Consider the following 13,467-nt stretch of genomic DNA (forward strand, 5'->3'; position numbering starts at 1 on the left):
GGTTCCTTGCATGAACAACTCATTCGAGAGCTTCATGGTGGTACTCTCGGCGGACATTTGGGGCGAGATAAAACTGTAGCCTTGGTGGAGGAGCGGTACTATTGGCCTCAACTGAAGTGAGACGTGGGGCGATTTGTCAATAAATGCTACATTTGTCAGACTGCTAAGGGCCACTCTCAGAACACTGGTCTTTATACCCCATTGCCTGTTGCTTCGGGTCCTTGGGTAGACATATCGATGGACTTCGTGTTGGGACTTCCTCGCACTCAACGGGGTTTAGATTCTGTTTTCGTGGTGGTTGATCGGTTTTCGAAGATGGCGCACTTCATCCCTTGTAAGAAAACTTCGGATGCTTCACATGTGGCAAGTTTATTCTTTCGTGAAGTAGTCCGTCTCCATGGTGTGCCGAAGACAATCACTTCCGATCGTGACACGAAATTTCTGAGCCATTTTTGGCGTACTTTATGGCATTTGTTTGGGACTGATTTACAGTATAGTAGTTCTTTTCATCCCCAAACGGATGATCAGACGGAAGTTGTGAATCGTACTATGGCGGATATCATTCGCTGTCTCTGCAGTAATATGCCTAAGCAGTGGGACCGGTATCTTGCTCCTGCTGAGTTCGCCTTCAACAACTCGATTAACCGCTCTACCGGTACATTTCCCTTTCAGGTCGTTTATGGGCGTACACCACAGCATACTCTGGATTTGGTTCCTTTGCCCAAGATTCCTGGCTATAGTGTCGAGGCAGAGAATTTGGCGACCAGAATTAATGAAGTCCAAGCTGCTGTTGCTAGTCAATTGGCTGCTTCTAATTCAAAGTATAAGGAGGATGCTGACAAACGGCGACGTTCGAAAATTTTTGAGGTAGGCGATGAGGTAATGGTTTTCCTGCGAAATGAGCGTTTTTCTGGAGGTACCTATAATAAACTGAAGCACAAGAAGATTGGTCCTTGCCACATCCTGCAGAAGATCAACGACAATGCCTATGTAGTTGACCTTCCTGGTGATCTCAACATTTCCCCTACATTTAATGTGGCAAACTTATTTGAGTATCATGCTCCCGATACACCCCTCTATCCTAATCATAACTCGAGGGCGAGTTTTCTCGAAGAGGGAGGGAATGATGTAGAACAGTTAGCCTGTAATTATCTTGAAGAATGTGATCGCCGTAATCTCCGGAAATCTAGGCAGTTTTTCTGATTATGCAGTTTTTCTGATTAGGTAGTTTTTTACTTTAGGCAATTTCTAATTATCAATATTTCGTTTGATTTTATTAGATAAGATTAGATTTGATTTTATTAGATTAGATTTTATTTTATTTTATTAGATAAGATTAGATTTGATTTGCTTTGATGTTATCTTCGTTAATTCGGATATCTTTAGGAGTCCTATCATTATAAAGGACGTCCAGTTTTGTATTCAGATATTATGAAATTGAATTGAATTCCAGTCGAATCGTGGAAGAGTTTTCCAAGTTATCGCTTCTATCTGCGTCACTGCGGCTTTGGAAATCTCACACAGCTTTCCTCGGTCGGGTCGATCCCTCTGATAAACCTCCAGATGTCCAAGAAACAGACTGAGCCTAAGCCTGAGCTTGAGCCTGAGCCTGGAGATGGTGTCGTCGGAGGGGGGATGAGGGCGGCGTGCACTGCACGTCCGTCAGGGCGAAGTCGTGTGGGGCTGGAGGATGGAGCAGGTGGACATGGCGGCGTCGAAGACTTAGACGACGACCTTGCGCTTGGCGTAGTCGATGGAGTGGACTTCCTACCATATGAGCACATGGTAAGGCCCTTTTCGCGGATTGTTTGGAGCTTATTTCGGCCCCACCCGCGCATTCGTCCAGCCCATTGTCCGAAGGAGTCCAATTTAGTAGGGGGTGATAAGTTCTGGTACGATGGAACCGGTCACTTTTTCTTTCTCACTACTTGACGTCATCTCTTCGTATTCTCCACTACCTTTTTAGAAAATAGATATGAGTAAAAGAATCCTACTATGTGCTCATATATCTTTTACAATAGACAAAAAAATTTATTAAAAAAAACAGATTTATTATAAATTGCAGATAAAAAACAATAAATAAACCCACCAATCATTGAGAGATCTGAGGAACTAGCAGAGAGAGAAAATGGGTATGAGGGCGGGCAAATTGGTGGAGAGGGTGGGCAACGCAAAATTAGCGACGAACTTTTATGTTCGTTGCTAATTTTCCGTCGCTCAATTCTTTTTTTTGTAGTGTAATTTTACGACGAAATTAGTAATGAATTTTGCGACTAATTTTGCGACTAATTATTTTTCGTTGCAATTTAGCGACGAAATTAGTGACGACCTATTATATTAACAATTCAGCAAATAAAAAATTTAGCGACAAATACGGTTTGTCACTAATTAGCGACGAATTTTGTGACGAATATGCCACGGAAGTTATTTTCATAGCTAATTAGCGACGGATTTTTTACGAGAAAAAATTCGTCGCTAATTAGCAACGAATTCTTTTTTCGTCGTAAATTAGCGACGGATTCTTTTTCGTTGCAAATTCCGTAGCAAATTAGAGACGAATTTACTTTCGTCGCTAATTTTCCGTGACTAAATCCTTATTTTTTTTTGTAGTGTTATGTAACTGAGAAAGCGCAAACAAAAGATAAATTCAGAAGAGTTTAAAAACAAAATCCAAAATAAGAAAAAGTGAGAATTGCCACCTTTTTTTTTTCCAATTGAGTCCTAAATCTTTTACATTTGTACAAATTCAGTTCATCCGACCAATTTTGCTAGAAATTGATTATATGGATGATTGCCGTCCTACGTAGTACGGCCAACGCTGATATGAACATTTTAATTTTGTTTTCCTTTTTTTCTTTTTCCCTTCCTTCTTCATCCAGCTCGGCGACTGGCCGGAGGCGAGGGCTAGCGACTCAAGATCGGCCTCGCCATAGCTGGGTGAGCCCTCACCTGATCTAGGAGGCCGATCTCGCCGTCACTAGGGGAGGCCAAGCCTTACCAGGGTCGGACGAGGCTCGGCATCGCCCAGAAATGGTGAGGTCGGCCTTGCCAGTGGCTGGAGGAAGAAGAGAGGGAAGAAGAAAAAAAAACGTCTTACAAATTTGGGGACCTCGTTGAACAAAGGCACAAGTTCATGGATCCAATGTGTAAAATTTTGTTTCCCATGTTCTTTGAACCGTTCTCTAAAGTCTCACCTGGCGGCCATCCCGAAAGAGGCAGGAAAGTAACAAAGCTAATCTGGGCTTTTACCACATCTCTTCATGAGAATCAACTCTTCTTACACAACCCGATTATTTCTCTTACGTAACAAAATGAGTTCCATCGAGAATAATCGCGTTAGCAATAGATTCTGATCCACCTTATCTGGTGTACGAATATCAGTAGAGGAAGGAAGATATGTGTCTCTATACATGTCCACGTGTATCTGGCCGACCCTGGGGACATCGATTAGGAAGCACTGGAAAAGTATGTTTGCATGACATCCACAAATTCAAGGTTTTTAGCCGAAATTCAAGGCCTCGATAGGTTGGAGTTTTTGGAAAGCCTGGATATCTCTTGGTGCACTTCAATTGAAAAGCTAGACCTTTCAAAATCCGCGAGGCTGAAGAATTTAGAAGTTTCTCACTGCGAAAACTTAGCCGAAATTCAAGGCCTTGATACGTTGGAGTTTTTGGAAAGCCTGGATATCTCTAAGTGTGCCTCCATTGAAAGGCTAGACCTTCCAAAATCCGGGAGGCTGAAGATATTAAATGCTGTTGACTACATAAACTTAGCCGAAATTCAAGGCCTCGATAGGTTGGAGTTTTTGGAAGACCTGGATATCTCTGAGTGTGATTCAATTGAAAAGCTAGACCTTTCAAAATCCAGGAGGCTGAAGAAATTAAAAGTTGTTGACTGTGAAAACTTAGCCGAAATTCAAGGCCTCGATACGTTGGAGTTTTTGGAAAGCCTGGATATCTCTAAGTGCGTCTCCATTGAAAGGCTAGACCTTCCAAAATCCGGGATGCTGAAGATATTAAATGCTGTTGACTGCATAAACTTAGCCGAAATTCAAGGCCTCGATACATTGAAGTTTTTGGAAAGCCTGGATATCTCTGGAAGTAGGTCACTCAAAACAATTCCAGAGTTATCTGGAACGATTTATCAAAATTAAGACGGGCCATTTGGTTATCTAAGATATGGATCAAAGTATATAAATTACGAGCAAGTCCCTCAATGTGTGGTAACGGAAATAGATGAAAAGGCTTTCTAAGCGCATCATTTGTCATTAGTCTTCAGGTAGGATCCTTCATCCTATGTAGAAAAATAAAGATTTTCGACGTTTGATTCTGGAATGCTGGAGGTACTGAATAAAAATTGATGTATGCAGGTATTTCATAGCATGCCAAAGGTCATTGTGTAGGTCAAGAAATGCTAAATGAGGCTGGCGAGAGCTCGAGCTCGCCGGCCATGGCGAGCTTCGCCCAGATCTGGGCGAGCTCAAGGACGCCGGCCTCGCCCGGATCACGTAGTCGAGGGCTTGGCGAGGCCGTCGCCGGAGGCGATGGTGTCGCGCGCGAGCTTGAGGAGGAAGGGCCCGAGATCCGGGTTGTCGAGGGCCGCATCGGGCGGGATGGGGCTGGCGGTGGAGCCCGGCGACTCCGGCGGGGGCTTTCGTGGGGAGAACTTGGAGCGGGAAGGGGAGGGGGAGGGTGCCATGGCCGGCGAGCTCGAGCTCGCCGGCCATCTGGGCGAGCTCGGCCGGCGAGCTTTGCCCAGATCTGGGCGAGCTCCGCCCTCGCCGGCCCTCGCCATCGCACAACCATGGCGAGGGCCGGCATGAGCTCGAGCTCGTCCAGATCTGGGCAGAGCTCGCTATGGCCGGCGAGCTCGAGCTCGCCCAGATCTGGGCAGAGCTCGCCGGCCGAGCTCGAGCTCTCGCCGACCTCAGCTTTGGCCCAGTCGCCGGACCGGCGACCAGGGAAGAAGAAAAGAAAAGAAAAAAAATTTTGGACAAAATTGCCCCTATTCCAATGCCGGAAATGTCGGCCGGTCGCCGGCCGGCGGACATTTGGCCGGCCGGTGAGCTCAGGTCCTTATTTGATACTAGTTTGGGCACTTTGGGTCCGTAATTGATACTTTGTCCACTTGGGGTCCTCTTTTAAAAAAAGGTACCCACTTTGGGTCCTTATTTGATAATTTCCCTATAATAATTTACGTCATCAAATAACGTATGATCTGTCATTTGAGCAAACAGAAAGACTACATTGAACATTTTAATGACTGTATTGAATAAATAAAAAATCTAAAAATAATATTACATACTGAACTAAAGTTTGAGGACCATACGTGTCATATAGCCTATTTAGAAAAGATCCAGTAAGGCAAGTTACCATGAAAAACAAGACTCTTTGTATAATATATGGCTCTTTTAAGGTTAAATTATGAGAAAAACAATAGTTTGTAATAAATAAATTTGATGTGCATGTAAGTGACTAAAAAAATCCCTTTTGAGCACAATAATTAGATAAATCCAAACTCTCAAATCGTCCCTCGCATATCCTTACAAATTGGTCGATTGGTCTATAAGATAGACAAAAGGTTCACGAACTCCCGAATCTATAACTCCAACCAGAGAGAGAGAGAGAGAGAGAGGGAATGACTGGCGGCGGGAATGCCACGTGGGAGCAACTCATTCGTCGACAGCAACGGGACCGATTGCCATGGGACCCCGACCGGAAGCCTTATCTTGTCCACCATGATTTTTTCCCCAAAGCAGAGCGGGGGCACCAAAAGAAGGGAAAAAAACAAAAACACCCAAGAAAAGCAAGCGACTTTGGCGTCTGAAATCAGCTTAACCGAAACTGAACCATACAATTAAGAGGGTCCACTTTTGTTTCGCTGACTGAGCGGGACGTTGCTGAATCTTGCATGAAGGTGTTCTCTATAAGTTCCAATCTAGAAGTTCTTGATATTCTCATCCACTGAGGAGGTTCAGAAGTAGCTCAAGAAAGGAACAGAGGCACTTGGAAGAGCAGGGTACGTCTCTCCTTCTTCGGTCTTTCTCCTATCATTGCAATATCGCTTCTCTCTTCACCTAATGTTAACCAAGATCATGACCAATCCAGCTTCAACGCGGATGAGCAACGAAACTAGAAACTTTGGCTCTATAGTTGTTATCTAGCTCATCGTTTGGGGTCAGAAACTTTCATTTTCATGGCATGATCGTAGATTAGGTTGTCGTTTCCCCATTAATAGATTAGCAATTGTGGGGAACAAAAGAAAATTGTACGGATTTATACTGGGCATTCTTACAGAATAATATTGCAGAAACCATTATGTGGCATCCCAGTATTAGCCGTAGCGATGAAAAACGCTGTCAATTATGACACGGGCTAGCTCATGACGACGATGATTATAAATCACCAAACGAGCGAGTTTATAAAGGCGATGATTGTAAACTAACGGGTTCTATATTCTGCTATTTCAAGTGATTCCAGGTTGCAAAATGATGTTTCATTAGCAATAGGAGAGCCAGATTCCGAAAAATTTTGGTTCTCTTTTTGCGCGTTTAGCTGAATACCATCATGGTTGACTAATTTTTAAAGTGAAATCTTTCTGGTTACTATTTGCCAGCCGGTGAGGAAGCACAAGTGAGCTCAACTCAACTTGGATACAGGAGCACCCTTGTGTTTGGTCAAATGCCCGAAAAGCTCAGACTCTTAACACAAAACTCTTCCTGCATAAGAGATTGATTTGAGTCATGGCTTCTCATGTGAAGAGCAATGGCGGGATCTCTATTGCCAGGGAGAGGACTGGTCAATGGTAATTACGCTCCTACGATGAATTCATGCTATGTCTATCCGAATTTTCCGTCTTTAAGTTACTGATTTCATGAATTGTTCATTTCACGTAGGCTTCTTTCTCAAGAAATTCCGACTGATATTGACGTCAAAGTAGGCAAAGCAAATTTCTCTCTCCATAAGGTATGGGATGAGTAATGAGTTCATGGTCAGGTTGTGGAGTAATCTGGGGACTGGAAAATGAATATCATATTCAATTGCTTCTTGGCAGTTCATGCTAGTGGCTAAGAGCAACTACATGAGGAAGATGGTGATGGAGTCGAAGGAAGCGGAACTGACCAGGATCGATCTGTCCAACATCCCTGGAGGCCCAGAGATATTTGAGAAAGTGGCAAACTTCTGCTACAACGGCGACTTCGAGATCACGGTGAATAACGTTGCCGCTCTTCGTTGTGCTGCGGAGTACCTGGAAATGACAGACCAGTATTGTGACAACAACCTTGCGGGCCGTACTGAGGACTTCCTTGTTCAGGTGGCCTTCTCGAGCCTGTCTGGCATGATCCTCGTTTTGAAGTCATGTGAAGATCTTCTTCCCAAGGCAGAGGACCTCAAGATTGTCCAAAGATGTCTCGACGTGGCAAGTGCCAAGGTAAAGGTTCGCATTTGCGGTTGCTTCGCCTTGCAATTTGAATGCTTAGGATAAGGGGCACTGAGAGATATGTAATGCGACCGTGGTTGCTATTGCAGGTATGTAAAGAGGCGATTTTTCCGAGCCGTTCTCCATCAAACTGGTGGACAGTCGAGCTATCGGTGTTAAATGTTTTGTTCTTTGGAAAGATCATTGCTGCAATGCAACAAAGAGGTGCGAAGGCCCTTATCCTGGCCATGGCTATCATCACATACGCAGAAAGATCTCTCCCAGGTCTCGTACGAGACCATTCTGGCGTCAGAACTAAGTCATCAGATATCAACGACTCCCATGGTCTAGAGCAGCAGCGCAAGTTACTTGAATCTATAGTTATGCTTTTACCCCCAGAAATAGCTGCTTTTCCCATTAGATTCATTTGCTGCCTTCTCCGAGTTGCTATCTTTCTTAAAGCCTCGACCAATTGCAAGAAGGAGCTTGAGAAACGGCTCTCTTCGATTTTAGAGCATGTGACGGAGGACGATCTTCTCATTCTGTCGTTCAGTTACGATGGCGAGCAGCTCTTTGATCTGGAGAGTGTTAGGAGAATTATTTTGGCTTTTGTCGAGAAGGAAAAGAGTGTGGCTGTGTTCAATGGCGTCTTCCAGGAGGTTTGTTCCGCACCGATGGAGAGAGTTGCCAAGATGGTCGATGCATATTTAGGAGAAATTGCGATATACAGTGAACTCAGCATCTCGAAGTTCAATGCGATCGCGACCCTCTTGCCTAAGGCAGCTAGAAAGGTCGATGACGATCTGTACCGAGCAATCGATATATACTTCAAGGTAAGCAATACAATAATGAGGACTGGTCTGCAATTTCAGAAGTACCTTTTTTGCTTTCTCATCAAAATTCAAAATATTGTTCAAATTTCAAAAGGTGGTGAAAAATTTATATATCAATCCACGTTTTAAGATTTGCATTTTATGTTAGTTTCGAATGTTCTGGATTTAAAAAAGTTAAAATACGTGAGTGATAAGATTTAAATTAAGCAAAACGTAAAAGTCAATCCAAACCAACTTTCTAGAGTTGCGTTGGTGTTGGGATTAGTGATTGAAGAGATTTCATCACGATTAATATGTTATTTGACAGTGAGCAATACCGAATTTGCAGGCCCATCCAAACCTTGATGAGATAGAGCGAGAGAAAGCATGCAGTGTGATGGACCCGCTGAAACTGTCGCACGAAGCTCGGCTTCATGCCTCGCAGAACAAGCGGTTACCCGTGCAGATCGTTCTGCACGCACTCTACTATGACCAGCTGAAGCTCAGGAGCCGAATGGACAACGGCGACGTACCTGATCCCATGGCAACAAGGAGCCAAGTGCTGGCTGATGTGTCATTGGTCAGGGAAAACGAAACCTTAAGGTCCGAGCTAATGACGATGAAGATGTACATCTCTGATATGCAGAACCCGAAGAGCCGAGGAACGACGTCCTCCAAGGGAGGCGCCAAAAAGACTACCTTCTTCTCTTCAATGACCAAGACACTCGGAAAGTTGAACCCATTCCGCCATGGGTCAAAAGACACTTCCAACATCGACGACATGGTGGATATTACGAAGCCAAGAAGGAGAAGGTTCTCCATCTCTTGATTTGTAGACGGCTTCTCTTCCGGTGCTTATATTGGTGTAGGTGTTCTGTTTCTGCTCCGATACAGGACCTTCCTTTTTGTGCTCTGATGGGGTCCTTTTTGTCTCGCATTTTTCTTCAGTCTCCTGGAATGCTGGGAGCTACTATGGCGTTTGTTAGTGTGTAAAAAATTGAATTTGTTGATTCTGTAGCGTGAGCATTTTATGTCAGCGATAGAAAAAAAAAGGTGTGTGCCATTATCTTAAAAGTGATTTATTCACTTTAATTTAGGCATCTTGCAGTCTGGTCTGTATCATATTCCCTGTAATTTCTGAAGAAAACTCCTACATATTCAACCTTGCAATGTCTGTAGCATCCGGGTTGCTTCTGATTGCTGGGTTGAGTCCTTGTGCCTGATGAAATTTTTCAACAGCTTTCAACTGTCAACTGTCAAGCTAAACTAGATGGACTACCGATGGCAGCATTCGTTTACCCAACTTTGTCCATGGTGTTACACATAAACCTCGAAGAGATAACTCTCGCCCACCACAAGGATGAAGAAGCCAGATCAACTTATTTTGCAAGAAACATCCCATTTCTGATGAATGAGAAGAAACATACTGACCAATCACTCTGGGGAGAGTTTCTTCAATTACAAGAAGAAAGAGTACTGCAAAAACATTGTGGCCTTCTATTACAGAACAATCTTTGTCTAATCGACATAGACGATAGAGATGGCAGAATGGATGCAGGCTTTTGGCCGGGAATTGGCTTGTCCTCCTCGAATATTTTGTACTTTTCTCTTTCCTACAAGTTGTTGGTTAAGTAAACCGCGTCCTCATCGTTTTCAGGTTCAAGTTTTCTAAGCCAATAGGAAGAATTCATTGTCTGTTTACATGTGAACCTACTGTCTCACTCTCACTTACTTCTCTCTTTGTGGTCACCTCAACTTAATGCATTGAAAGAATTGTCCGACGTATTAGAGAAATCTCACGTCGGAGAATTGATATGTTACGCAGTAGTTAATATATCCTAATTGATCCATAACTCATTAGCTTAAACTTTTGAGTGAAAGTGAATCCAATTGAATATGTTGACGAATTCAGATTTGAGCTCCCTCTTCGCAATCTTTCCGATCGAAGGTTTCGGGTATCAATACCAATAGTAGATTAGTGGGAATCAAGTAACCAACGAGGAGCCAATGGTAGACTCTATAATTATGTTTGGAGAAAGAAACGAGGGATGAAGTTGTAGATTAAGGGAAGCAGACCTAATACTGAGCTTACACTTATGGTACGCATAAATTAATATATCATAGTTGACCCATAACTCATTAGTTTAAGTTTTTAAGTGAAGATATGTCTAACCGGATATGTTGATGACTTCGGACTTCGGCTCCCTCTTGGCAATCTCCCAAGTGAAGGTATCGGGTTTCTGCTGCGCACTCCCAACGCGGGTCAACCTCTCATCCTTTATCTTTGGCGATCAACCACTCCTATCGTGCAATTGGTCTGCTTCGCATCATCATTTCAGTAAATTTCAGTGCCCCGACTAGGGCACCGTAATCTACATCATTCGAAAGTTTCGAGTGAGGTAAGGTTGGTCATCATCTTGTGGAAGCGCGCGGGCCGAAACAAGACTTGGCCGAACCTGGGTCCACCGCACTGGATTTGTCATGAATGGCTCACGTGATCGCGGGCCATTTTGAGACCTACGAGACCAACGGCTGCCATGGGTTCGGAGCCAAGCAAGTCTCATCCCATAAGTAGAGGCAACAAAATAGCGCCTTGTCCTGTATGTCTGTTGCCAGTGTCGGTGATCACTCCACATTTATGGGGGCTCCGGTTTTCGTCTTCGAAGTAATTACTCTCGACGATCCTCTCATTCCTTACTCAACCACCAAATTTTATTGCATAGTTCTATCAACTACATTTATACCGGACAGGGGGCCACAGGTGCAGCTCAGTTGCACCCATTCGCGATGCTGCATTCATCACTCTCACCTTCTTCTCTTCTACTTGACAGTGGACTATTTGTACCTTATGTTAAGCTGATATCGGCTTAACTTTTTTCGTTTTGACAATTAGATGAGAACTAGTCGACCTCGAGAGATTCCTCTCTATTGTTGCGACTTGTAGGTGTTAAATCAGCCATTTTCCGCCACTCGGCGGCTCGAGGTTGTCGTGCATCATTTAATAGAGTTTTCTTCACCAGTCTGGTCGAACCAGGCATTCGAGCGCTAGCTGAAACTAGATGTACATAGCACGTGTTTCTTAAATTACAGAGCAGCAGGAGTGGAAGTCAGTGAGTATGCATGGAGAAGAGGGAAATAACAGGGACTGCACGAGCAACCTTGGTGTGGGGGAGAAACTTGAAAGCAACAACTCGGACTCACTGCAGTGGTCCAAACGGCAGTTGACAGCGCTCGAGTACGGGCCGTCCCCAATTTGTCTCTGTTCAAAGTCAAATTGCCTCTGATATCGATACTTTATGCACGTAACAACACTCCTGAGTTAATGGAGAAAGTAATTCCAGAAAGTAATTCGTAAGCTGTATGTGTACAGTGTACACCGAGGACGCAATTAATGGAGCCGTTAATTGTACTTGGCACTGCACGTTTGAGTGAGTGATGAGGAAGGAGGAGAAGGGAAGAAGGCGAGGTGACAACTGGTGAGAAGGGGACAGGAGAGTTAAACTTCACTGCGTGGCTGTGTGGTCGTCGCTGGAAACTCAAGTGTGGCTCGGGCATGATAACAGGAGTAATGATGAAATCTACATGAGAGTCCAAAATGGCTTCCTGTCTGGACTGGAAAGTTGGGTCACCACCATCCAGCACTGATATGCTTCTTTAGGGGACCGTCCCATACATCCGTCCTGATCCTCAAATCCCGTCACCACCACCCTCCATTTTTGTTCGATAAAAAGATCGGCGCTATTTGCTCTGTGTGCGAGGTATGGGAGCAGAGGGGAGTCAATACAAGAAAGGGCTGTGGACAGATGAAGAAGACAGACTCTTGGTCGACCACATCAGGGTCCACGGAACTGGCCGCTGGAGCCGCATTCCTAAGCTCACAGGTGATTTTCATCATATCCTACTTCTTCTCCCACTGCTATTCTAACACGCTTCTGTTGCATTGCATGATTAATTTCACCTGTTTTCCTTTCGCTCTTCCACCGAAATAGGCCTCAACAGACACGGGAAGAGCTGCAGATTGAGGTGGCTAAACTACCTGAGCCCCGCCGTGAAGCGCGGCAAATTCTCCGAGGAGGAAGACGACCTCATCGTCAGACTCCATAAACTCCTCGGAAACAGGTTGCGTATGTTTCTCTCTCCTATGCATGGTCACATAATACACGACACTAGTAGGATGCTCGTTGGTTGCATGGATCTAAGACTCTATTTGTTATACTATTCTAAACTATAGCAAAATCAATATCCACATCGATCTAATTCTCGGCTCGAGTGCAATAAATGTTGTTCATCATATGAAAATTGCATTGAGTGAACACGTTGACTATATATTATGCAGGTGGTCACTGATAGCAGGAAGGGTTCCCGGAAGAACGGACAACCAAGTGAAGAACCACTGGAACACCCACTTGTGCAAGAAGCCCGGGACCGGAAATTTTAAACGTCCGAGAAGCGATCCCGATCCAGAGCGTCGAGCTCAAGAAGAAAAGGAAACCACCAATCTCTGTCATCCCAACAACGATTCAAATGCGGGTGATTGCGATCGGCTCCCTCACCGTCAGAGTACGATTAGTACCGGTAACACCAATGATGTCGAAGTCGGAGAGGTCTCGATGAAGGGGAAACTTCTCACGGGAAGTGAGGGTAGTGATGGTGACGAGTGGATGAGGGGTCACTTTTTTGGGCTTGGATCTCCCATGTTATCTAGTAACAGATACTTCGAGCTAAGTAACGTGGGGTTGGAAGACCTCGTTGTAGACAGTTACTCTCTCGACCAAATGTGGCAGCATCTCTAGTAGTTTCCTTTCAGCTTAGTTATCATTTGGTTCTAGGTTAACGTTTGATTTATGTACAGTTTCAAGTTTCTGTACAGATTTCAGTACGTAGAACTAGAATCCATTAACATCCATCGCCATTCAGGGACCCCATCCATTTAAAGATGGTAAACTTTCATTTCACTTATCTCATTGGCAAAATCATGACGCGTTATCATGAGAAATAACTAAGGAGTCGAGATGCATTTTGCATTGCAGTGCGCTGCGACATGTCCCCTCTGAAATAATGTATTCCATCACATAACGCGTATAGCACATGATATATGCGAAGTGGTTTTATTGCAACATAAAACATGTAAGGCATGTTGGTTTGATAGGAGTATTATTAAAACAGACGGTAGATGAAAAATGAAGCTTTGAATATATCGATGACATAGTGTAGTGGCCCGCTAGGTGGAAAGACT

General features: G+C 44.2%; 3 protein-coding genes across 5 annotated transcripts in view; all 3 read left to right on the forward strand.

The window, feature by feature from the left end:
* LOC115672006 (root phototropism protein 2-like) overlaps positions 1-9,401 on the forward strand; it is a 49,658-nt gene extending 40,257 nt beyond the window's left edge. Inside the window, exons 2-7 of one of the 3 annotated variants that reach the window (XM_030593737.2) lie at positions 5,972-6,018; positions 6,628-6,804; positions 6,896-6,965; positions 7,054-7,431; positions 7,530-8,252; positions 8,581-9,401. In XM_030593737.2, the coding sequence (XP_030449597.1) occupies positions 6,743-6,804; positions 6,896-6,965; positions 7,054-7,431; positions 7,530-8,252; positions 8,581-9,060 (1,713 nt within the window). In that variant the 5' untranslated portion in view covers positions 5,972-6,018; positions 6,628-6,742 and the 3' untranslated portion in view covers positions 9,061-9,401. Of the gene's footprint in view, positions 1-5,971; positions 6,019-6,577; positions 6,805-6,895; positions 6,966-7,053; positions 7,432-7,529; positions 8,253-8,580 lie in introns of those variants that run through there. The other 2 variants (XM_030593738.2, XM_056309750.1) reach the window with 2 other exon arrangements.
* LOC115666123 (uncharacterized) lies at positions 550-4,153 on the forward strand. The gene is made up of 3 exons (XM_056309652.1): positions 550-672; positions 1,525-1,785; positions 3,452-4,153. Exons 1-3 carry the CDS (start codon positions 550-552, stop codon positions 4,151-4,153), a joined length of 1,086 nt encoding a protein of 361 aa, XP_056165627.1.
* A 1,470-nt stretch (positions 9,402-10,871) lies between the features above and the next one.
* Positions 10,872-13,135, forward strand: LOC115672025 (transcription factor WER-like). Its single transcript, XM_030593767.2, has 3 exons — positions 10,872-12,112; positions 12,221-12,350; positions 12,568-13,135. The coding sequence occupies exons 1-3, from the start codon at positions 11,992-11,994 to the stop codon at positions 13,022-13,024; spliced, it is 708 nt and encodes a 235-aa protein (XP_030449627.1). The 5' UTR covers positions 10,872-11,991; the 3' UTR covers positions 13,025-13,135.
* The last annotated feature ends 332 nt before the right edge of the window (positions 13,136-13,467 follow it).

The sequence above is a fragment of the Syzygium oleosum genome, unplaced genomic scaffold (assembly GCF_021117445.2).
Source record: "Syzygium oleosum isolate NSW1041296 unplaced genomic scaffold, Sole_v2.1 Sole_v2.03, whole genome shotgun sequence".
NCBI classification, from domain to species: Eukaryota; Viridiplantae; Streptophyta; class Magnoliopsida; order Myrtales; family Myrtaceae; genus Syzygium; species Syzygium oleosum.